The sequence below is a fragment of the Coturnix japonica genome, chromosome Z (genome assembly GCF_054131305.1).
Source record: "Coturnix japonica strain WE chromosome Z, WE-NBRP24, whole genome shotgun sequence".
In the NCBI taxonomy this organism is placed as follows: domain Eukaryota; kingdom Metazoa; phylum Chordata; class Aves; order Galliformes; family Phasianidae; genus Coturnix; species Coturnix japonica.
Genome location: NC_140702.1, coordinates 31,638,799 through 31,663,517, shown reverse-complemented (window position 1 = coordinate 31,663,517; position 24,719 = coordinate 31,638,799). Strand labels below are relative to the sequence as shown.

The window sequence follows — 24,719 nt, the reverse complement described above, 5'->3', positions numbered from 1 at the left end:
TTCTGCTTTGTCGTGTGCTCAGTTATGGAAACAATCTGGTATATCAATTTGGAATCATATCAGGTAAAAAATGTGTTCTGGTTTAATGAGAACCAACAAATGTTGTGTAACAGGTGCGAGCTATCCTTCAAAGTTCAGCTTTCTGCTCTCTGCCCGCTGACTTGTTTTGCTCCTGGCTTTACAACTTCTCCTTCTGAACTCAGAGGGAGTTTTTACTCTGCTGACAAGGCAAGGCAAATACACCAAAGTACTTTCAGTAGGCAAAATAAAGTCCAGAAGATTATGGTAAGCACCAACACTCGATGCTATTTTGCATTCCTCCTTAAGAAAAAAAAATCTATTTCATGAAGGGGACACTGGAAAGGGAACATTAAAGGAGAATATATTAAATACTCCAGTGTTTTGAAAACCAGCTTTGCAATAGGAGCTGCAAGTCTAGAAGAATGCTAATGAAGAATTAAAGCGTTCCTTGGTGAAGAGTTTCCACCGTGAGGAAAGCAGGGAGCACTCCATTGCAAGTGGCATGAAAGTGTAACGATAAAACACCATCGCCAGCACACAGCGAATCAAATCAGAATGCCAAATCAGATTTGGCATAGCTGACATCTCATCAAGTTTATTAAAAAGCTCAAAATAAACAGTCACTACGCAGTGTAAGAAACAGCTCACATTTTTCTTTTTCCTTTACAGTGTTTCACAGCAACTACAATGACTGTCAGAAATGCAGCCCAAGATGACAAAATGAGGCATGAAACCACAAACTGAGCAGTAAACTAAGACTCTCATTCTTCTAATCAGTGTTAAATATTTATTTGTATCTTCCAAAAATATTTTAACTTGAATAACTTATACACGGTTATCATCAAATATTTAAGACATCCTCTCTTCTCAGGGACATGCATTCTTACCATTACAAATTCTTTCCATCTATGAAGTCACAAATTTGACAGGGTTACAGTTTTCTGATAGAATTTGTCCTTTGATTCTTTTAAAAGATCTACTGTAGTTGTAAAACTTGCAGGCCTACTGTACACTGCTGAACACAGAAGTCAATGACAACAGAGTTCTGGGCAGTAAAATGATGAGGACATTGGCTTTTCCATTTTAAGGAAAAAAAAATCCACAAAAAAAAAATCCACCTGAGAAATTACCCCTTATGACACAATGTTTCTGTGTGCAGGTAAATGGCAATAGTGGGATTTCACACCTTGTTCTTCCTAGTTAGGTAAAGTTACAATACCACGTCAAGACAACATGACAAGTTTGTGTCAGAAGCTGCATAATTCACTCCAGTGCCTCAGTGTCAGGAGAACTTTGGAACACAGAGGACGAGTAGGGAAACGTATGCCACACACTCCAGGATGGAAACCACAGGGAAGACCCAGAGTGCAGCTGGAATGATACAGTAGTGGAACAGCCCCATGACAGCTGCCGTTTCATCTCTCCAGAACTGTATGTATTTGAATACAGAGCTGAAAACTGCACACCAACAGAACGCAAATCACACTCTCAGTCTTGCAAGTAAAAGTGTGGAAGAGCTGCAGATCATAGATAGCCCTTCTACTTTAACAAGGAAAGAGGGAATCCAGATCTGTTGCAAGAAAATAAGACAAACATTCAGTACCTTGATGCTAGTTCATAAGTGATGTATGGATATGAATCACATACTAGTCCTAACTCACCACTAATGCTAATGGTCTCATCTTCCCTACAGAGCAGGACTGGAACAATCCTGCTCACTTCATATTTCATATGAAAGCTATTTTCCTTCCCCAAAACACAGAACAAAAAAGCTCATTTGACTGGCCAAAAGCGCAACTAGAAACAAGGGAGCTATCAGGCTTGCACCTTTCCCATTCAAAGCCTAACATACACTTGCAATTATGCTGTTGTGAATTTGATGGAGCAGTCAGTATTTGTACACACTTCTGCTTATGCTTATGCTTACAGAAAAGAGCTATGATTCATATCAACCTTCCGTAAGCCCAGGTTTAGCAGAAAAGTATCAATTCCCTCATTTTTAGAGAGCAGAAAGAGATATGATCCTCTAAACTCTGCTTGGCACCTACAGAGGGAACACCAATTGGGACATCAAAACCAGGTAGTGTATTTTAATGGGAGAAACTTTCCTGCAGCATACACCCTCAAGTTCTAGAAGAAAAAAAAAGAGAGAGAGAAAAAAACACCTAACGTTCCCTGTTGTTAATACATGTGGTGGTTAGTTCATGAAAAAAAAATACAACTGTTACTTGAAGATGTCTGATGCAGATTGTGCTTTTGATTCTTCCCTCACTTAATATTACACCATAACCCAACGCATACAGAGTGGGTGGGTCACACAGGTTCTGAACTGAAACATTCCACTCCAAGAGGCAACCCCCTTACACACTATAGCAATATATCAGTCTCAAATTAAATGCACTCACAAATTGGGTGTTTAAGAATTGTAAATCCATATAAGCTCCTCAGAAGAAAACAGAACAGCTTCAGGATTTTCCATTCTATCTTTCTTGAGAAGCGAATGGTCCCAAGGTTTTGATGATCCCCAGATCAAGCAACTTGGCCATGGGTTCTACTTTAACAGTCAACTGCCCATACGTTCACTGCAAGATTTTGTATACTTTTCCTCTCAGCTTTCCTCCTCCTTAGTTCCCACAATCTGCCTTTAACTATGTGGACAACTCACAATGAATGTGTAAAAATTATCTGCTAAGACAAAAATGGAAAATGTCTCTTTAGGAAACAGATGAGGAGTTACAAAAGTAGCAGGTGTTGATGCCTTTGGGAGACAGGAAATTACAGACTGACAGTTTCAAGGATACCAGACACTTATTGGGAGTGAAGAGATGTTCAGTAGATTTGAATGACTTCATCCCATTCGTCAACAGGCCAGACACCATTATACTGCACGTTGGATGGTGAGTTCTTCCAGTCCCACGTCTTGACAGGAACCTTCCAGTCTGGGCCATAGTTGGCTTCAACATACTGCAGGGTCTCACAGGGTACATGTACCTTGAGTTCCACAAATTCAGTCCAGCACAGAGTAAACTTTGGGAAGAGATACCTGCACCACAAAAGGATATGGTCACCAGCAGAAGACATATTTAGCTTAGCACATGTAAGTCAGTTCACAAAAAAAACCCACCAAACAATACAATTGACTGGCCAAGTTACATTTGCAGATTGTTTTCTTATTTCATAGTGCCCTGCCTATTAAGGATCATTTACCAACTGGATGGGGTTTTTTATCAGCAGTAGCTGTTTAACATTTGGCACATGTTCTTGAGGAGGAGCATTTCTAATTCTACTGCTGTTTACTCCCATACTATTCTCCCATGTAAGAGAAATTAGTCCCTGTCTCTACTTTTCCTTGTATAAACTGAAATTAAGCTACCTTGTTTGAAGGATAACACTATATTTGACACACTTTTGGGGAAAAAGGACTTCAAAAACAGCATGGAAGACTTTGCTATGAGTCAGGCATGGAAACAGAATGTATAATTTTTTACAAATAAGTTTTTGCCTTTCTTCAATCTCATGAAATAAAGCATTCCATTAACCTTCAGTAACCCCGCTTATAACACTGAGCCAGACTCGGAGCTGCTGTGAAGAATTGAGATACTGCTGCCACTCTGTACTTTCTGAGACCACCTTGGCCCATTTAAATTGATATATATTCCACCAAACCCACCTTGTTTTGTGCCCGTTCTTTCCTGCAGAGGGCTCAGTGTAGGCCCCACCCTACGCTGATACTAGCAGAAATGGACAGGTCAATTTCAGCTTGATCAGAATGACATCTGATAGGAGCCCTATGTGTTAAACCAAAGTTTACACACAATTCCTGCAGAGGATCACTCCTTAAGTCTTCCACGGGAAAAAAAAATAAGTATTCTCAACATTAATTTTTCATAGGTTAGAAAGGAATTGCAAGCAGTTAGCACTTTGAGGAGAAAAAAAGAGTTAAAAGATTTGTGCGTTTGCAGGAATTAAAAATCAAGCAAGTACCTCCAGGTACAAAGCCAATACTTCTTCTAAGAGCTGAGTAAACAATTTCAGAAAATAAAACAACCTTGCTTTCATGCTTTAAATGGAGGTGAAAAAGAGTGAGCAAGCGCTTTTTAATTTATATCTAGGGACTGACAATTAGCTTTAAAATGAACTAAAAAGAACTAAAAAAAGCCAGTTACCAAGGGGAAAAGAAGGTAGGTAAACTTTACTAGTGGGTTTATAATCATCAGGAAGATATTTACTTCTTATTAACCCAGAAAATCATTCACCTATCAAGCTGAATTGCACACAGCAATTGAGTATTGCAGAGAGAAAAATGGCTACTCTAGACTAAATGAGATATAATTTCATCCTTCATAGTTTTATTTAGCAAGATCTATAGAAAATACATTGGCAAAAATAATTAGGTTTTTGAAAAAAAAAAATAAATATTTTACCCTCCACTTATTAAAATCATAAATATCTCTAAATAGAGCCGCCTTCCACATCTGTGATGATCCAGCAGCAATCAGTCTCTCTTCTGATACAAACGAACAGCAGGTGAGATTTCAGATTCAACACAACCCAAAAATCACTTAACTTTTGATTGACCTCTCTACTTCAGCCAGCCTCAAAATTTTGGAAGTGTGAGGGCTAAGCAAAACTGAGGGTCCCAAAGTCTGCTACTGAAATGCAGTTTTGAAGGAGGATGTCGGCTTTACCGGAATGGAAACAGATGTGAAACACAAACACAGAAAAAAGAACTTTCTGGTCAGCTGCCTGGTAAATACATTAGAAAAATAAAACAAAAAAAATCTTCCATCATCTTGTACAGAAAGAACAGATATTATACTTGCTCTGGACAACCATAAAACTGTTGCTGTATTCTATGAAACATTACATTTCCTATGCAGAAATATTCCAGTAATTCCTCCCCTGGTCTATTTTTAAGCACACCTTTTGACTCTGCTTGTCGAAGTACCTTCCCCAGTCTTTGTTTATCATTTCAGAACAAATATGTCTATGGCAAGGAGTCACACACTATCACTGTCTGGATGACAGTGCACACTAAGTTCCTGATAGCTAACTGTAAGCAAATGCAGTTCAGGCAAAATTTGGAAGATAACGATAGATTCTAAGTAAATCAACAAAGTTTTCAACTAGTCTGCAAGTGTCTCTGGGAGAAGATGGGTAGTGGAAAGAAACAAATCAAACTATCAAAACCTTTATTCAGCTTGCTGAATAGATTAAGAAGCTGTTGTATTTACCGGCTCTTTTAGCACTGAAAAGAAGGAAGCAAGAAATGTGCTATTCTATTTAAAATCCCATCCTCAGAACATGAACAGCAAGAAGGTCTGCAATAATTACCTGCACTGCTGTCACATCATTACAGTCAATGAAGTATTCCACATCATTACAACATCCAAAACTATGGAGTTTACTTTGGAAGAACAGCTGAGGCTTTCTGGCATAACACTTGTCAAGACAGATGCCTAAGGATTTGTTTTGCACATTACATGTTTGAGCAACAAAAAAAAAATTTAAGAGACTTCCTTCTCATCCTAAATCTTTAACTTAGTGCTTGCACATTCCAGATAGCATCTGCCTCACACATGACATGATGGTGCTGTTTCAGATTTCACAAGAAAACTAGCATTTGACAGGCCCAGCACCTCTCTAGTAAGGCACAGTATTGTTATCTTTTCACTTCTGTAGTCTCAAAGTACAAAATCTCCGATTCTCCTCTGATACCAGCCACAAAGAGAAGAGACACTGCCAAACAAAAACACAAGATACAGAGCACTAACACTAAACCTAACTTGCTCTGTTTCTTTCCTATTAGAGGTATAAATCCAGTTCATACTTGAATTTCTTGCCCGACTTTGCCTGAGTTCCTCCATTCCATACGTAGTCATCTTCTTCATAGAAGAAAAAAATATCAAGTTTCACATCACCATCTCCTTGGAAAGAGAGTTCCAAACTGTCTTCTACCTGCAAGACAGAAATACAGACTATGCACTCATAAAAACACAAGGCTACCGAAGCCAGCAGGTTCCAGGGAGCTGATTTATTTTCAATGATGCAGTGGAAGTGTAGAAAATACACTAACTCAACAATTCCTTTATTTTTGGTGCCTTCAGAAAACTAGTTTTCTGTACCTCAGTGGTACTGTCTTCTCTTTCCCTCACCAAAGCTCTGGCACTATCTCCTTGCATTCAGCCACAAAGTGAACACAGAGCAATCTATTCAAAGATCAACAGCAGTGTCTATCAGCCTAGGCAAGTAAGCCAGTACTCCAGCAGTTTTCCAGGAGAACACAAAAGAGCTGTGTGAAGAAAGGCAGGAATCTAAAGCAAACCATTTTCCATTTAGATGCTTATGGTAAAACAGATGAAAGTAGAGAATGATGACCTTTCAATGCCATGAAGTCTGCTACTCTATTTGGAAAGCACTTAAACATGGCCCTTTCAGGAGAAAAGGTACTATGGTAAGGGTTTAAAATAAGAATTTTAAAAGTGCCTTTGTTGTGAGTTAACCCCAGTAGGCTGATAAGCACTGCACAGCTACTCACTCACTTTTCCTCTCACCACCAGGAAGACAGGGGAGCAGGAAAAGGTGAGTGAAAGGAAGAGCAAGAAAACTTGTGGGTCAATATAAGGGCAGTAATAGGTAAAGCAGAAGCTGCACATGCAGGCACATCAAAATAGGGGACTAGTTTGTTACTTCCCATTGGCAGGCAGACATCCTGGCAATTCCAGGAAAGCAGGGCTTTATTATGCATAACAGATACTTGAGAAGATAGATGCCACAGTCCCAAATACTCTTCCCTTCTTTCTTCTTTATCCTACCTTTCTTTATGGAATATCCCTTCGATCAGTTTATCTGCATTTGCCTCTGCCCTTTTCGAATTTTTGTGCAATACTATGCTAGCATGGAAGCATGAGAAACAGAAAACGCCTTGATGCTATATAAGCACTGATGAGCAACAGATAAAACACTGGTATGTCCTCAACACTATTTTGGTCGCAAATCCAAAATACACACCAGATACTAGGAACAAAATTAACTCTATGGCAGCACAAACCAATATGGCTTGTCACACAAAACTCAAGTTAGCTCTAACAGTACTGTCTGCTTAACACCACAAAAAAAATTAACTTTTACAGCTGCATTTGCTCTGCACCAAGAATAGAAGATGGCTTGCTTAGGACTCCCAGCTATCCTCACACAGGCAACAGAACAGCCTACTGCGATCCATACAGAAATTGCCACCACCTGAGGATGCCATTTGCTAAAAGGCTCACATAAAAGAGCAAAATAATATCAGTGAATAAGCAAGAGATTATGAAGTATCTTCACTCAACACCTACGATAACATCTTCTTTGACAATAAAACACTCACCTGCACCAGCAATGGTAACATTAACTGTGGCTGAACCTTTGCATCCCTGTACTTTTGTTTCTTTGTTCTACCTTTACATCCCACTCAGAAGCTTACACTCCAGAGAAAAATAATGAAGGTCCACATAAGCTGATAATGGACTAGCCCAGTACCCACCTCAAGCAATCCTTCACTTTCTGCTATCTTTGCACACAAGGACACAGATAATCTCAGAGCTGTTACCTATCCCCTCCTACACTCAGCCACATCCAATATCAAATATTAAATTCTATCTTAAGTTTCTCTAGCAGCACTGACACAAATGACAACCCTCTAGAACTTTGCAAAACTTCTCCTGTGTGAAATTCAGACTCTCCACACAAGACTGACACCAGACAGAATGGTGTTTTCTTACACAGTGTCCCAGTGAACACGAGGGAGTCTGTATGTGTATGTAAAACATTCAGAAATAAAAGGCTGCAGGATGAAAGTTCATATATCCAAGTCTATGTAAATGAACTGCAGCAGTACACAAACTTACTAACCTACAAAAAGACACATTACGTGAATTCCTCCTTATCTGCATACCTTGCCAAATTTGTGCTTTAATGGTAATCCTGCTTTCTGAAAAGCTGGAATGATATCAGCTTTGTAGTCCCTTATAAAGATCCCCAGGTCCACATCTTTGCTGTAAGGAATGACATTGCACTGTCTATACCATCCTGAGTAGAGAAAAAAGACAAGAAAAAGAAATAATAATTAGTTAACTTTGGAGCATGAGAAATATATTGTGAAACAAAGGCAGAACAAAAATGAGCTGTCGAAAGGTAACCAGCCTGAAATCCTCAAATGAGGCCAAAAATAAGACTTCCGCTTTCTCTAGTAACAAATGAATCACACTGAAGAAAACAGAAGGACTAATGCACTTACAGCCACCTACTTTCTCTATGAAGTTAGGAATGAGAAACAACTAACTCTTAAAGTGAAAATATCCTCATCTTTCTATTCTGGATTTCTTACAAGAAAATACATTATTTATTTGGGTTCAAATTTAATAAGAAATGAATAGTCATAGGGCTGCAGCCATGTTTATAATTTTCAACTACTTCAAATAAATGTGAAGCACTGCTGAAAAACAGTAAGACAAGAACTGGGACATTCTTTTGCTTGTTCCATTAATGCAGTTTTGGTGATGGTTCATTCAGAAAACAATATTCTCTAAGCCAGAAATAAAAAAGAAGTTGACTTGCACACGTGAGTTATCACAGCCTATTTCAGTAAGGAGGATCTTCACCAATAAGAAGATACTTCTTTCAATTTCCAACAGAATTAAGAACTTGTAGTGCCTTTTCTACTAGTTTAATTTTTTTATTAAAATACCGTGTTTTAAAATATATAAATAGATATTAAATATGCATAAAAGCTCAGTGATCAACATTAAAGAGCATGGGAAGAAAATCTGGTGAGAGTCTACAACAACATCAGAAAAATATGTTCATCACTGCATCTGCCAGCCAGCACAAAACAAATTTTAAGCCACACAACTCAGAGAACTTGTAATTGCTTTCTAAGCAGAGATCAACACAATACAGAAACTGCTAGCAATCCATAAATCTTTACTTGGAATACACTCATCATCTCCAAGGCTCAGGTGTTTCAGGAGAAATCATGAAATCAGATCAGGAGAAAAAGGCCTTATTTTAATAAAGGCCTTATTTTAATAATCATCTGCTTCACACTTCACAGATACCACCTTCCAGCGGCTAGCCTCAGGTGGCATCACAGGTGCAGCAGAGGATAAAATGTTTCAGATTTCAGATGAATTAAAAATGTTTTACCAAGGCACGTTCCACTGCTCAGCCAGAACTTCACTCCCAAGTTATTCAGTGTCAGCGCAGCCAGGTGGAGCAAGGATTTTGCTCTTTTTCTGAATTCCACTGCATCAGCAGAGGCATCATCGGGATACATCTGGAAAGCAGAAGTAAGCTGTTATGAGAGTGCAAACTTCTCCACTCGTCTTTCAGCATCCTTGGAAAAAAAGACCTTTGAAAATTAATTTAAGTAATATCTGGGCATTATCCTTTTCTCTCACACATTGTTCAGTTTGAGAAAGTGCACTGGAATCACAGGTCAAATTTCAACTCTGAAATGTCAGTATTTGTTTTTTCCAAAGTAGTGTAATGTAAGGTCACGGTAAAACAGAATAATGTGATATGTGTTAGACAAAGATAGGTGGTAACAGCACACATAACTCCTAACTGCTCTCAGAGAAGCCAGTACTCACAGTCAAGAGGAAAGCAATACTGAGCATATTGCAAGTTTATCTGGCGCCACCAAGTGTTAAAACAGGACGTTGAGAACTTCTGCTACGTGAATGGAAAACTATGCCAACTACAGCTCAGCAACATATTACGTAAAGAAAAGCCCAAACCAGGGAGGCAGTCCGGGCAAACATACCCAAAACAAACATGAAAACGATGCACTGACCACTCAACTTCACAACCGATGTTACAAGGAGCTCCTGGGTGACAGACACCTCGGTAAGTTTCAAAATAGAAGCTAGCTGCTTATTTCAGCATTGAAGTTCAAGATGCTTACCCAAGCACACCTTCTCTACCTGTGACAATTACTGCCTGGAGGTTTCAGAGAATCTGAAATCAGAACTAGGAATGTAGCACTGCAATATGTGGCTCAAATGAATGTAAAAGTAAGGACTGCTTAGAACTTTGAGAAATGCCTTAAGTAAAATTTTAGACTACAGAGATGCAAAAGATCTCATGGAATCTGTCTAGCAGTGAGACTATGAGAAAACCGTGCGCAGGTTAGTTATCCCATCTTCTCACAGTTTTGAAAAATGGAAAAACAGTGCACTCATAAGTAAAAAAGAAAGACTGTGATTCTTCAGATAAAGTTTAGGTTTATTACCATATACTAAGTGCTGTTGAGTTCCAGATCCTGCATTTAGCTTTGTGCATGTGAAAAGTTGTGTTTCAATAGAAAAGCAATGAATTGTTTGTAGTTTCAGGTCAACTGGTGAAAAAGTGTATTACATCTCAGAGACACTACCTGATGACCACTAACCTGAAAGAAAGCCCGAGCTTCTCTGTACCTACATTCAAGAAATCTAGAGTGTGACATCTCTTCCAGAAAACTGGATGGATTTTTTGGAATTTGTACTTTTAAGTCATCAATAGAAACAAGCAGAAGTTCAGGCCTGCATGGAAAGAAAGACAATAGGTTACTCAACTCAACTCCTTTACAAACTACAAGCCATTTTGTCATCTAGCAGTGCCTGAAACCTTAAAACATACCTCTGTCAGTGACTCCTCTGTCCAAACTTACTCAAAATGCATTAACAAAGAAGGAAAAGCTCCAATACATCCTCATACTCTTCCTGATTTCATTTAAATAGAAATTCTGTGCCCATAAGCCCATACTTACCTTCTCAGATCAACATTTCCTTTATTGACTCATAACTTCCACTAAATTTGTTCAGATCTGCTGCTCAGTGCTCTTGAAAATTCAGGTTATTTATTTGGTTGTTTAAATATGGGATACACCTTTAGAACCAAATTTCAACCTGTCCACAGAGGCTATTTGCTTTTAAAGTTCAAAAACCATGAAGTCGTCACAATGAGTGAAAAGTGATATTTAACAGCTTACACAGTCATTTTAAAATGTTTAGGAACACAGTGCACATAGCTTCCATGTTTTAAGAGGAAGAAAAAGTAGTCTCAGCTTTAAGGAAAAAAAAACTTAAATGGATTTATTTTGACCTGTGAAATGACTGGCTGTTTTAGTATAAACACATGTCATACAAGATACAGCTCTCAAAGCATAGTCGCACGCGCTTGGCTTTGAAAACAGTAACAGGATTTGCTGTCACCTGTATTTTCTGATATTGAAAGCGCTGTAGCAAAAGGCAGGCATTTACAGTAACTTCACCAACGTGATGCAAAGTTTAAGCATAAGACTAGGGACAGATAATGCCATCAGTTCAAACATTTATGCGAAAAAGGAGTTGGAGCAGCACTTTACAAATGTGAGTTAAAAAGCATTTGCTGCTACTTTTCAGCAAGATACAAATGTCACTTCTCTTTATTTGGTCTGGACATGTAAATTATTAATAAGTATTTTTGTGTTGCTTTCCATTTTCAACAATGTTCTATATCTTCATTAAATTTTTGGATGCATATGGTTGCAGGAAGAACATCAAATACGTATCAGTTATTACTACATTTCCTGCCACTTAAAGTTTACCTCTCTCATTTCTCATTTATAAATGATGAGAAACTCTCATTTTCAATAACCAGAATCAGATTTACTTTCAAAAATTTACCTTACAGGCACTCTGAGAGCTAAAATATTCATGATCTACATTTTAAAACTTATAGAAAAGGTCGACTTAATATACAAGGGAAAGAAATTATTTTGGAAACGATGCTTATAGCCTTTTGCCTCCTGTGCTGTGAACTCACTTTTCATATGCTCCAGGGTAACGACCAAAGTGGAGTTTCCGGAAAGGCACAAATTTTCTGTCCATATGTTGCTTAAGCCTTAGGGGGCCATGCCAGAGGAAATTTCCGCTCCTCTCATAGAACACCACCAGGTGAATGGCATGAGAAGCCAGCTTAAAAATGTAGTGCAAGGGAATTTCAGTCCCAGACAGATCATCCATCCCATCCAAGCGAGGGTCCTTATTTAGAACCTTTAGCCATTGGAACCCCATCTTCTCAGCAGTTCTAAAAAGTCCCACCTAAACATAGGAGACAGGAAAAGTCAGGAAGAGGGAGAGAAGCTAAACAGAAGAGAAACCAAAACTGAATGCTAAAGTTATTAACTGACATGATTCCCAATTTCCACTTTCTAATCAGATTTAAGCATCAACTACTCAACAATTTGTTACAACTTAAAAATCAGGAGCCATAACCAACTGCTGTATTTCTTTTTCTTAAATTTTGACCAGCAAATTGTCAATAAAACAACAACGTAAAGGCTGTAAGGCTTTTCTCAGCCACTATGTTATGCATTTTATAGCATCAACAAAATAACCCTTTGCTGAAAATCTACGCAAATAATATGAAGTGCAATCCATGATCTTTACCACAATTAAAAGCCATTTTCATTACTCTAATAAAAGCACTCACGTGCAGTTATCAACAGATTTCAAAATTCTAAATGTACTAATGTTAAGCCCGACTTTCCTATTTTCATTAAAAACAAACAAACAAACAAAAAAACAAACAAACAAAACAAGACAAAATTCTGCCTGGTAAGAACCAATCAGCACCTGGCAACCCTTTTATTTACTCCTCTGGATGGTACAGATAATAACAATAAGCTACAAAGGAATGGGGAGACGGAGTTCTATTAGTGTTCTGCTACACAATCTTATTCTCAGTTCCTTTAATTTCTTAACTGCTATGGCTAAAACCACTGTCTGATCAACTACAGAGCACCACCACTCTTTGCTTGGTTAGGACTGCTTCAGTAAAATGGCTACAGATCATTTTAATATTTCTTGATGGGGATGTGGACAGGGACGTGAATGAAAAAAAAGGAAAGGAAAAAAGCTGTTTATCAGTGGCATCTGTACTTTGTATTCTTTCATCCTTTATGTATTTCCAGCTGCCAAGGCTGAGGAAATTATCTTGGATTTAATTTTGTCCTTCATTCCCTACTACACTTCCACACACCCACTTTAAAATCTCATGCTACTGAAGAATATTAGCAGGTGCTACTACACTAAGTGACAGAACAAAATGGTGCAAATACACAGATGCACTAAATGAAACGTAAATGAGCGGATTATCATAATCTTTCTAGCTCTGTCAAATCAATACTTGCATTTTCTCAACAATTTATTATGGCTCTATCTACAGGACAGGCTTACAGATTTCCCCTACCTTTTTAAAACACCAATCTCTTTTTCCTCTAAGGGGATGGCACCCCTCATTACAGTTGCTTCTGAATACTACAGATAGCTTCTCAGGAACCTTTTGTCATCAGGAAGGACTCTCAATACCTATTTCCAAATCAGTTATGTGACTTTCTTCAAAGTCAGCGTTACCATTCTCTTTCAACAACTGATGTGTTTCTAAAACCTCAAAAGCTAATGCGTGAATACCTTTTACTTCAAAAGAGTTTCTTCTACCAACACTCTTAGGAGATTTACAACAAATTCTGTGTCCTTAATAAAAACATGGAAGCACTATGATACACAATGCTAGTACAGTTAAATGTGTTAAAATACACTATGTGAACCAAAGAAAAGAAACTCACTTCGTGTTTCCATGCTTTGTCCAGTAGCGCAAATGTAGTGAAGTCTCTTGGAGCACAGAAGTACTTGCATTCTGGACTAGGGCCATCAGAAGAACTTCTGATCTGTTCAATGTCTTTATCAACAAGTCCCAGAATTAAAGGATCAATCAAATATACTGGTATATTGTGACTGGATATTAAGCCTAGGAACTTCCTAACCACATGCTGTTTGACAAAGGAGAAAACCAGAAGTTAGAAACATCATTTGTAAGTGTACATGAGTCAGTACATTAACTCTTGACCAACTGACAAGGAAATCTTATCTATCAATGCATGTTCTGAGTGTGCCTTCACTTCCATAAACAACTGCAGAAATTGAAACAACTTCTTTCAGAAGAGCAGCCTGCTCTCAAGCAATCCCTGTCTCTGAGACTAGAGGAAAAATCTTTCATATTCACTTAAAAATTTCCAGAAGTTAAAGTGCTTCAGAGTTCTGTAATCTAGAATAACCTCTAATTTAAGCTGATTCTTTCCATCTCCAGATCAAGTTGGAAGGCACTTAAATAAACTAGTTGATGACAGAAGTAGATGGAACACACATTAGGTATTGAGGGAACTGGCTGATGTCCTTCTGAGACTCCTCTGTTACATTTCAAGTCTAGAAAGAGCTAAATTCCACACCAACTTCATAAAGGAGGATGTGGGGAACTCTGGCCAGCTTTATCTCAACCTCCAAGAAGCTTGTGGAGCAAAAGCCCCTCTAACGTCATGTGTAAGCATACAAATGGCAAAAGTGTGACTGGGAATGTCAGCCAAGTGCAAACTGCACCTAATGAACTCACTGCTATGGAAGAAATAATTAGCCCTGTGAGCAAGGGGAGACCAATGGGTGCTGCTCACACTCTGATTTTAGTAAGTCTGTTCACCTACTCCCACACAGTGCCCCTGATCTTCAAGTGGAGAGATATGTACTGGATAAGTGCGACAGAAGATGCATGGAGAACCAGCTGACCAGCAGGCACAGTCCTCTCAATCAGCCGTACCATGTCCTGCCAACCACTGGTTACTACTGGCACTTCAGCAGGGTTCGGTTCTACTCAACAGTACTTTGTGACTTTGTTAATCTCTACAGTAGCAAAGAGTGCATTCTCAGAAATCTGGAAGGCTACACTGAACTAGAAGATCATTCAGTATGTTGGAGGGCAGGACTGCCATTCACAGAGACCAAAAAAGGGTCCAGTGACTCATACTGACAGTGACACGAAGAGCAACAAAGACCATCTGGGCAAAGGCACAGCCTAGCATTTGGGATGGGTGAGATTTACCCAATAGGAAAGGCTGGAGCAACTAAACATGAGAAACTGCAGAAAAGTACCTAAGCATTCTGGTGGAAAACAAGGGCCAAAGACAGGTGGGTTAATCCAGAGTCAGGAAGACACAATCTGGAGACTCAGTTTTAATAACAGCATAACTAGGAGGTACAGAGAAGATGAAGCCAAGTTCTTCTCAGAGGTGCACTCTGGCAGGTTGAGAGGCATCTGGTTAGAAAACAGGAAACAGCAATCGGATGTGAGCAGTTTTTCCCCAGTATATGATCAGACGCCCATAAAGGTTGCAGTATTTCTATTCCTAGAGCTATTGAAAGCTCAGCTGGCAAAAGCCTGAAGCAACCAGACCTGGCTGGCTCAACTCTGCAGAAAGTGCTGAACCTGCACCCACTTCTGTGCATCCAACAAACAGAGCAATCGTATGGTAAATACTGAAAAGCAGCACACCCAGGCTGTCTGGACTTCATGTGCAACAAATTGGTTGTGGCAGATTCTTTATGCAGACAAGACAGATCTCTCCTATCTCAATATATTCAATTGAGTTTATGCTTTACACCTTAGGCTCAACAGAGACCTCTGCTGGAAAGAAGGAGGCTAAGCCTTTGGAAAATAAGAAAAAAAGGCAACCACCCAGCAACCGTAAGAATGGCAAATGAGAGAAAGAAGGAAACTTTACAGTCCTTACAGCATCATTATAAAGACCCAGACAACCATATTTTCAGTTCACAAGTACGGTAGTAATCCTTCATGGAATGCTCTCAAACAGTAAAGCTTTATGCAAACACTGACTGCATGATGCAGTCACTCTAAACTGAAACCAAGAAGGGCTTTAGCAACTAACAAGTAAAGAAAAAAAATCAAGACTTCTATGAATCCTGAAAGCTTAAATCTCTGTACACAATCACAAATCAATCACTATCACTGTCAAAAATACATGATAGTCTTAGCTTAGTCTGCTGATGAAACAAATGGAGAGAATAACCTTACTCTAATCATAAAACATTCTTAGGAAATGCAATTCTTTCTTTCATGGTTTTTCCTGAGAGACAAAGTCAATTATCATTTACTGTAACACTATTAGGTATTGCGAGAATTAGAAGATGAATTTTAGAACAGTGTTGAGCATCCACTGTCGTTCACACCAATAAGAAGAGAAAGAGGCTTCGTGCTATCAGCTGCCTGTCAGTACCACTAACTACCCCTGATGCCTAATGTGCACACAGTGATTTGGCAAGGAGGCAGGAAGAACCCAGGGCATTCAACCATGGCCACACTGCCTAAAGAGCAGAAGATGTACCAAGAAGGCCATGTGCATGGTGAGAGGATTTACTGACTTGACGCAGAAGAGAATTTTCAACAAGCACATTTAAACACCCATGGCATAGGGACAATTTACAGCAATCACAGCTGCAACTGATATTAGAACTGTAGCTGTTTAACTGCAAGAATTCAATTTCATGATGGAAAACACAGTTCAAATCAGGAAAAAAAAAAAAAAAAAAAAAGAAAAAAAAAGATTGCAACACCACTGCTAAGCTCTATGTCTGTTACATCTCAAGATTTCTAGATGAGGCACGATAGGGAAAACAACAGCCTACACTCCAAGCTAAGAGTCCAACAGATTGACCCTGGTCTTCCAACTCAAGCTTTCATACTCTTACATTCAAATTGCCAAGTCCACTCAAACAGATTTCATATGCCAGCTTCCAATTCTGGTATAGGATTCTGGCTTCAGGGAAGTGGAAAAACACAAGCAAAAACAGAATATGGATCAACAGCTGTAACTGAGAGAGCAGCACACTACATGTGCTCTACAAGCAGAGGCAAGAGCCCCCTTCCCGTCCCCCCCTTTAGTGATTTCCACTATACACAGCCAAAAGATCAAGTTAGAGCTAAAGAGAACTCTGCCTACTGGCAGACTGGAAGCTCAGCTGTGACTTTATCACCTAATGCCACATTAGTGGTTCCAAAGAGGATGCCAACTCCAAGAACTAGAAGAGCCTTAGCGCCAGCAAGCAGTCCATGGAACAGCTGGTTTGGATTATTCCCAAGTACAGTTCTTAACACGAACACCATTCCTTCTGCTCAGCAGAAACTAGGCACTTAAATGGCTACTTCTCTAACTAGCAGTGTTATCATATTGCATCCAAAGCAAAGGACAGTCAGCTCCCAGCATGCCTTTTCCATAACCACCTGTGCTGGTCTTGCAGGAAGAGATCTGTCAGCAAAAGACTTCTGTAAATAAATATTAACTACAGGTACCTGAGTATCTGTACTTAGGTATACTACATACAAACTTGTATTTAACTGACTGAGTTTTCCATTTCCCAGGACCAAGATGATATTTCTAGCTGCAATGCATCCTGTAAATCTTCAGCAAAACATAACAAAAGCATGCAATTTTGAGTATGTAAGGGAACACATAACATGTCCTGAGTGCTGGAATACAGCAAGTAGCGAATGCTGAAATGAAGAACCTTATGATTGAGCATAACCAGATAACATGGAGCTCTCAGCAGATGGCTAAGCGTGTGCAGCAAGTAAGGAGTACTACCCTGTAACCTTAGCTGACTCTTCTACCATGACACTATCAAACAAGATACGGGTCAAAAAGCCAATCTTCTCAATACTGTGTCTGAAAGCACGTGAAAGCCTAGATCAAAACTTCTGTCAGGAGATCTGACTGTAAGTGTATAACACTGCAAGGACTGCACAGGCAAGGACTGCTAGGTTGCAACCCTCTCCCAGCTCCATCCTGAACAGTTTTGAAACATGTAACCACCTCACCCAGTGAAAGAAGCATCTTTCAGTTAACACTAAAGCAGCCCCAGCGATGAGGCGAGAGAACTAGGCTTTGCATGTGCAAGTTCTCTGAGAATCGCAAAGCAACTGTGCGGTCAGTGATGTACATACCCATCTAGTGCTGTCTTGGCCAGACTGGCTTCCTCTGGCTTTTGAAAAAACTGCTCCATTCTATCAAAAACAAAGAAGAGGGGAAAACGGATAAGTTTCAGCTGAACAACCGCTTATGACCTCTTAACATTATTTTCAGGGGCATAAATCGAGGCCTGCTGCTGTAGCGCAGTACATTTAGAAGGTCAACGTGAGCCGTGGGGACCTGCAAGGACCGCAGCATCAGGTCTCAGATTTGTGTGCCGACATCAACAGCCGGATGACAAACACAGGCACCATGAGGCGAGCACCACGGGGGCAAAGCAGCCGGATAACGCTCTGCTCTTCCCAGATGCAAAGCAACTTCACGTTGCTAGAGTATATTGACGCCATGAAGTCACGGCAGCCAGCGACTCAGCTTTCAGCCTCCAGAGACGATAAGGAACGTATCACTCAAGGCCTCGTTCACAATCGCGGACTGCGGGAAAGCAGCCAAAAGCGGAAGCACGATTTTTACCTTCTGCGACAGGTAGAACTTGTAGTAGTAGAGCTGGAAGAGGAGGAACACCAGGCTGGTCAGGCTCAGCACAGCCAGCACCACGTTCTTGTTGACCTTCTGCATCAGTCCCGGGGCCGCACGACAACGCCGCCCCACAGTAGCGCCGCGCCTCTCATCTTCCCCACAGCAGCGTCACTGCGGCCGCGCTGAGCCGCACACCGTACCGCCGGCACTGCCCCGCTGCACCGGGCCCCCTGGGCACGGAAAGGCCGCCCCAAACTGCGACCACAACACCCCGACTTCCGCGACGCCCGCTGCGCGCATGAGCGCCCGCCCCGGCGCTGAGGAGCAGCCCCCGCCCGCCTTCCTGCCTCCTCCCCCCGGTTCTGTCTCCGCCCCGGCGCGGCAAAGAAGGCGATGTTCTATAGGTCAGCTCTCAGCTTTATTGAGCAATACAAAACGCTTTGCAACACACACACACATGTGAGAGGGCACCCTGCCTTCAGCGGGCGGAGACAGGCCTGTGGGCAGGGGGGCTGAAGCGTGATGGCGGATGAGATGAGCTCCGGCGGAGCGGCCCGGCCCGGCTCCCTATAGCTGGGAGCGGTGTGCCCCGCTGGGAACAACCGCCGCCTCTGTCTGAATACGAGAAGCAGCGAAGGAGGTTTGTGCAATAGCTTCGTGCCGTCCTTTGAGGAGAAAAAGCGATGAGGAAAGAAAGACAAGGCCCCCTCTGCCTTCTCAATTTGGTATTTAAAGGAACACCTACCAGCCGGATGCTTTTACAGCATCCTTTCTGCAATCTGCGTTCCTAAGTTCATGCAGATTCTTACAGAAATGAAGATAACCTCCCACTATATTCATTCAGGGGAAACCTCCAGTTCCTTACAAGTTATGCTGAAGGTATTTTAACGCTGAAATACTACCAGTAACTGCTTAGCTAAGTAGTAGTAAGATCTCATTTTGGTCATTTAGAAGATCTCCTCTGACTTGCCACCTAACAGTCTCTGGCTCCAGAGCAGGGAGGCTCATTATTGAAGTCACTAGCTGTATTAATGCGTAGGACAGAAGGTAATCCCAAAGAACTGCCCCTCCAATCCCTAAAGGCTTGCCCAAGGAAGCCTCTAGGAAAAAGAAGCTCCAAAGGCTGTGTGTATCGCTATTTACCCACAGAGCAAGTTCTTAACAAGTATCATTAACAGACTTTGTACAAACAGTGCATCAACGGTATCACTAATATATTGGTACTCAAGTCAAAACAGACACTAGCTCAAAAGAGTCTAAAAAAAAATCTAAAGTGCTTAAGGCAATTCTTCATTATCCCCATTTACTGGAAAAAAAACAACAAAAAACAGTGGAACTAGCTGTTAGCAGCAAAGATCTGTGCAAACTATTGTAACAAACTTATCTTTCAAGAGTACAAAGTCACATGTTAAATCAGGAGGTTGGTTAGACCAAAACTCGCAAGTCAGAAAAGTCACATTTTGAAACACTTCACACTTCCTTCAACCTAAGCATTAAAAGAAAAAAATTACCTAGGTTGCTCTGAAAGCAGTGCCTCTCGTTTCCATGGAAAATACAACAAAAATAATACTATTTGATAGAGCACATTCTCAGCTACCAAACACTTTTTCCATACAATCACCTTCATTAGCTTTGCATTTTTTCTAGCTGTGAGCATGAGCACAGCATGCAGGCTTGTAAAAGTCTGCTCCAGCAGAAGTGACCCCCTATGGCCACTGATGAAACCACCCACTGCCTCAGCTCTACTCACATCCACTGCTTGGTCTCCATACACATTCAGCAAGAGTCGATGCATGTCAGTGGGTGCCACTGTTTCCACATGGAGGAATTCAATGATGCAACTTTGCTTCGTTCCCACTTCCAAGTCAGACAGCACTCCATCAGACTGCCCCAGCTGCCACCTCTCACACAGCAACAAAATGTTGCCAAGAAGATTTGATCTTTAGTGCCATAGCACCAACATCTGCCTGTCAGATGTGTAAATATAATAAAATAGGAGGCATTACCTTCTGAGCAGCCCTCGTACACTTTAACACTTCACATATAATCAGGTTTTACTACAACTTTCTGAAACAATTTCATAATTAAAACCATAGAATCCTAGAATAGTTGGGGTTGAAAGGGACCTTAAAGCCCACTCAGTTCCACTCTGCACTGGCCTACCCCCATCAGCTCAGACTGCCCAGGGCCCCATCCAACCTGGCCATAAGCACCCTGGGCACCACCCCAAGTGGTTACTCTGATATCAACGCTAAATCTCCCTTTGTTTAGTTTAAAACTATTTTCCCTTGCCTTATCACTTGGAGACAATGTAAAAAAGCTCATCTCCCACTTTTAAGTATTTTAACTATGTGAAGGCTGCTACGAGGCTTCCCCAGAGCCTTCTCTTTTCCAGGCTGAACAAGTCCAGCTCCCTCAGCCTTTCTTCACAGGAGAGGTGCTCCAATCCTTTTGATCAACTTTGTGACCTCCATGTCTTTATTCTGCTGGGTGATCCCCAGCCTGGACTGAGTACTCCAAATGGGGCCTCACAAGAGCAAAGCAGAGGGTGGAATACCACCTCCCATTACAGTTCTCTTCACAGAATCTCTCAGGTTGGAAAAGACCTCAAAGATCATCGAGTCCAACTGCAATCCAACCATCTAGTGTAACTTGAACAACCCTCTGCTAAATCATGTCCCTGAGCACCACATCCACAGAATCACACAGAATCACAGAATCACAGAATGACCCGGGTTGGAAGGGACCTCAGTGATCATGTAGTTCCAACCCCCCTGCCTGGCAGGGCCACCAAACATACATATTTACGAGATCAGGTTGCCCAGGGCCCCGTCCAACCTGGTCTTGAACACCTCCAAGGACGGGGCATCCACAGCAAACATCCAAACAGTTTTGGAACACATCCAGGGACAGTGACTCAACCACCTCTATGGGGAGCCTATTCCAGTGTTTAACTACCCTTTCTGTACAGAGGTATTTCCTAACGTCCAACCTAAACTTACCTTGACACAACTGGAGGCCATTTCCCCTCATCCTGTCATCTGTCACCAGTGAGAAGAGACCTGCCCCACTCTCACTGTAAGCACCTTTCAGGTACTGGAAGAGGACGATAAGGTCTCCCTTCAGCCTCCTTTTCCCAGACTAAACAGCCTCAGCTTTCTCAGCCTCTCCTCATTGGGTTGATTTTCCAAGCCTTTCACTAGCCTTGTTGCCCTTCTCTGGACCTGCTCCAGTACCTCCATGTCCTTTCTGCACTCAGGTGCCCAAAACTGAACACTGTACTCAAGGAGAGGCCTCACCAATGCTGAGTACAGGGGCAGGATGACTTCCTTAGTTCTGCTCACACCATTCCTGATGCAATCCAGGATGCCACTGGCCTTCTTGGCCACCGGAGCACACTGCTGGCTCACGTTCAGCCAATTGTCCATCAGTACACCAAGGTCCCTTTCCATCAGGCAGCTTTCCAGACACTCCTCCACAAGCCTGTAGGATTGCCAGGGGTTGTGACCGAAATGCAGGACCTGACACTTGGCCCCACTGAAACCCATACAGTTAACCCTGGCCATTGATCCAGTCTATCCAGGTCCCTCCATAATGCCTTACTCCTCTCAGGCAGATAAACACTCCCTTTCAATGTGGTGTCATGGTGTCATCTGCAAACTTACTGAGGGCACACTCAATCCCCTCATCAAGACTGTTAATAAAGATATTAAATATTGGCAGCCCCAGAACCAAGCCCTGGCAGGCCTCCTCTGGAAAGAAAAATTAACATTTATAGTAGGCTGAATTTAAATAGAGACTGTGGCTGGACATCCAAAACCAAGTAAATGAGTGGGTAGCATGAACAGGCACTTGGATATTTAGATGTCTATTAACCACAGCCTAAAGAATAAGTCTCAGAATAAGAAGCAACCGTCATAATCCTTCTCTCTCTAAAAACCATCAGAGCACAGACATGCAAATCTCATACAAGAATGACATCTTTGCATTTGAGCTATACTCTGGTGTTCATTGCAATAAAAAAAACCGAATGAAATGAGGAAGAAATACTTGAAATTTGGATACTAACAACTGTCTATGTGATAGCTTCAGATGCTGTTCATTTAAGAATTATGTCACATAATCACAGAACCACAGGGGTAGAAAGGGATCTCTGGATATCACTGATTCTAGCTCTCTGAAAAAGCTGTAGGGAACCTGCAAGTTGCTCAGGAAGGCATCCAAGTAGGCTGGAAAATCTCTAGGGGAGACTCCACAACTTCTCCAGGCACCTTGTTCCAGTGTTCTGCCACCCCCAAAGCCAAGAAGTTTTTCCTTGTGTTCAGACTGAGCTTCCTTTGCTGCAGCTTGTGCCTGTTTCCCCTTGCTCTGTTGTTGGACACCACCAAAAAGAGCTGGGGCCCATCCCCTTGATTCCCATCCTTCAGGTACTTGTAAGTGTTGATAAGATCCTCTCTCAGACTTTTCCAGGCTAAGCAGTCCCAGGTCTCTCAGCCTTTTCTCATACAGGCAATGCTCCAGGCCCTTAATGATCTCTGTAGCTCTCTGCTGGACTCTTGCTAGTAGTTTCTCCTTCTTTTTATGTACAGGGGGTGCCCAAAACTGGACACTACTCCAGATGTGGCCTCACCAGAGAAGAGTACAGGGGGAGAATCAACTCCCTTGACTCGATGACCACATTATTTTTATTGTGTCCCAGGCTACCATGGGTCTTTTTTTGCCACAAAGGCACACCACTATCTCACGTCCAACCTGCTGTCCACCAGGACACCCAGGGCATTCTCTGAAGAGCTCCTTTCTCCTTTCCAGCAGGCCCAAATATATACTGACACATGCGGTTATTCCTTCCTAGGTTTAACCTCTATTACTACACCACCTCTTCTGACACTATGGGCCAACATAATAAACTGGGAGGCATTACTTTTAGAGCAGCCCTAATATATATCTGAAAAAATTATTTCTAAGCTCTTGGACTTGACTTGAGGGAAGCAAGCAGATTTTTAAACAGTTAATGATATACAAATAATTCTCATTGAAAGGTTAACTCTTTCCATAAAGAATATAACATGCCTTTTTTGTTGCTGCTGTTTGGTTTCTTTGTTTGTTTGTTTGAAGCTCTCCCACTAATAAATCATTTGACTACTATTAAACTTCCAGGTAAAAAAGATTAAAAAACCCACCATTTTACATGATCTGTGAAAGAAAATGTATGAATACCAATCCCAAAGTAAACTTGGTTTTTTATTTATTCATTTTTTTAAATCAGAAACAAAGCACAGATTACTCTATTTCTTCTTCCTTACAATCTCTTACATGAATAGGTATTCTTTTGAAATGCTTACTTGTTATCTCATGTTTGTATGGGAACACCATTAGTATTAATATATAGTCAAATAATTCTTTCAAGGAGAGCTAAGAAAATACTATTTGTTATATTCTTCATAGAAAAATATTTGTAACATAATTAAGATTCAAGTCCATAACAAAATGCTTAAGTACAGTAATAGAAAAGTACATAGCTCCAGTTCTTGATTTTCCCACCTGCTTTTCAAACAAATTCTCAAGTTTCTGTGCATAGCAGCTGCACTGAAAAAACAGTCAACAACAGTAGTGTTCAATAGACATTACTGGGCAATATTGTTTAGACTACCAGTTGATCCGCTCAACCCATTTTCACTTTTCTGGAGTGTTTTCACTGCACTTGGCACCTGCAAACCAGTACTCACTGAAAGACCACCACACCTGATCTGAAAGAGAAAGGGAAAAAAATATTCACAAATAATCTAAACATTATGCAGCAGTTACATTCCTGTTCTCCCCTCCCATAGTGGAACTGACACAAAAGTTAACCCACAGCTGCACTTGTCCTAACTCTGTAGTCATAGCACTCAGAAAAATTCCAATCAGAAACCAATTCTGAACAGTCACAGAATAGCTCAGGTTGGAAAGGACCTTAAAGTTCATCTATTTCCAGCCCCCTACCATTGTCAGGGTTGCCATCCACTAGATGCTATCTGTGCCCCAGCATTAGACCATAAAATCTAAGATGCTACATATTCTATGCTTTCAGACTAAGCTTTTAACAAAATAATAATAATAATAAAAATAAATATCCTATATTCAAGACTGATATACTAGCAGCAAGTACTTAATAACAGTTACAACCAATATGCAACAGTTCTCCAGTGTATGAAAGCAGTACTTAGTACTGGTCATGTCACACTGAAACAATGTGAATGCACAGACTGACATGGGTCAATCTATAAAACAGTTCTGAGGAGCCTCAGGGCCACCATTGTAAGAGACACCTATTCTCCAACTTAATGGTATTGAAGAATGATGACAG

General features: G+C 40.9%; 2 protein-coding genes across 13 annotated transcripts in view; both read right to left on the bottom strand.

Annotated features, from left to right (window-relative positions):
* Positions 1–566: 566 nt before the first annotated feature.
* On the bottom strand, positions 567–18,692 carry FKTN (fukutin). 4 transcript variants are annotated; one of them, XR_014939301.1, is made up of 9 exons: positions 18,368–18,692; positions 17,872–17,931; positions 13,652–13,855; positions 11,848–12,125; positions 10,483–10,583; positions 9,208–9,337; positions 7,958–8,091; positions 5,852–5,979; positions 567–3,064 (listed from the first exon to the last, which is right to left on the bottom strand). XR_014939301.1 is itself a non-coding variant. In XM_015849615.3 (9 exons), the coding sequence occupies exons 1-9, from the start codon at positions 18,470–18,472 to the stop codon at positions 2,851–2,853; spliced, it is 1,386 nt and encodes a 461-aa protein (XP_015705101.2). In that variant the 5' UTR covers positions 18,473–18,692; the 3' UTR covers positions 567–2,850. The 4 variants fall into 4 exon arrangements, 2 of the variants coding, with proteins under 2 accessions (XP_015705101.2, XP_085384747.1); XM_015849615.3 differs by having other exon boundaries at positions 10,451–10,583; XR_014939302.1 differs by lacking the exon at positions 5,852–5,979.
* Positions 18,693–18,772: 80 nt separating this feature from the next.
* Positions 18,773–24,719, bottom strand: part of FSD1L (fibronectin type III and SPRY domain containing 1 like) — a 32,646-nt gene continuing 26,699 nt past the window's right edge. For 8 of the 9 annotated variants that reach the window (XM_015849629.3, XM_015849630.3, XM_015849632.3 and 5 more), the window contains one exon: positions 18,773–24,120. In XM_015849629.3, the coding sequence (XP_015705115.1) occupies positions 23,998–24,120 (123 nt within the window). In that variant the 3' untranslated portion in view covers positions 18,773–23,997. The remainder of the gene's footprint in view (positions 24,121–24,719) is intronic. The other variant, XR_014939300.1, reaches the window with a different exon arrangement.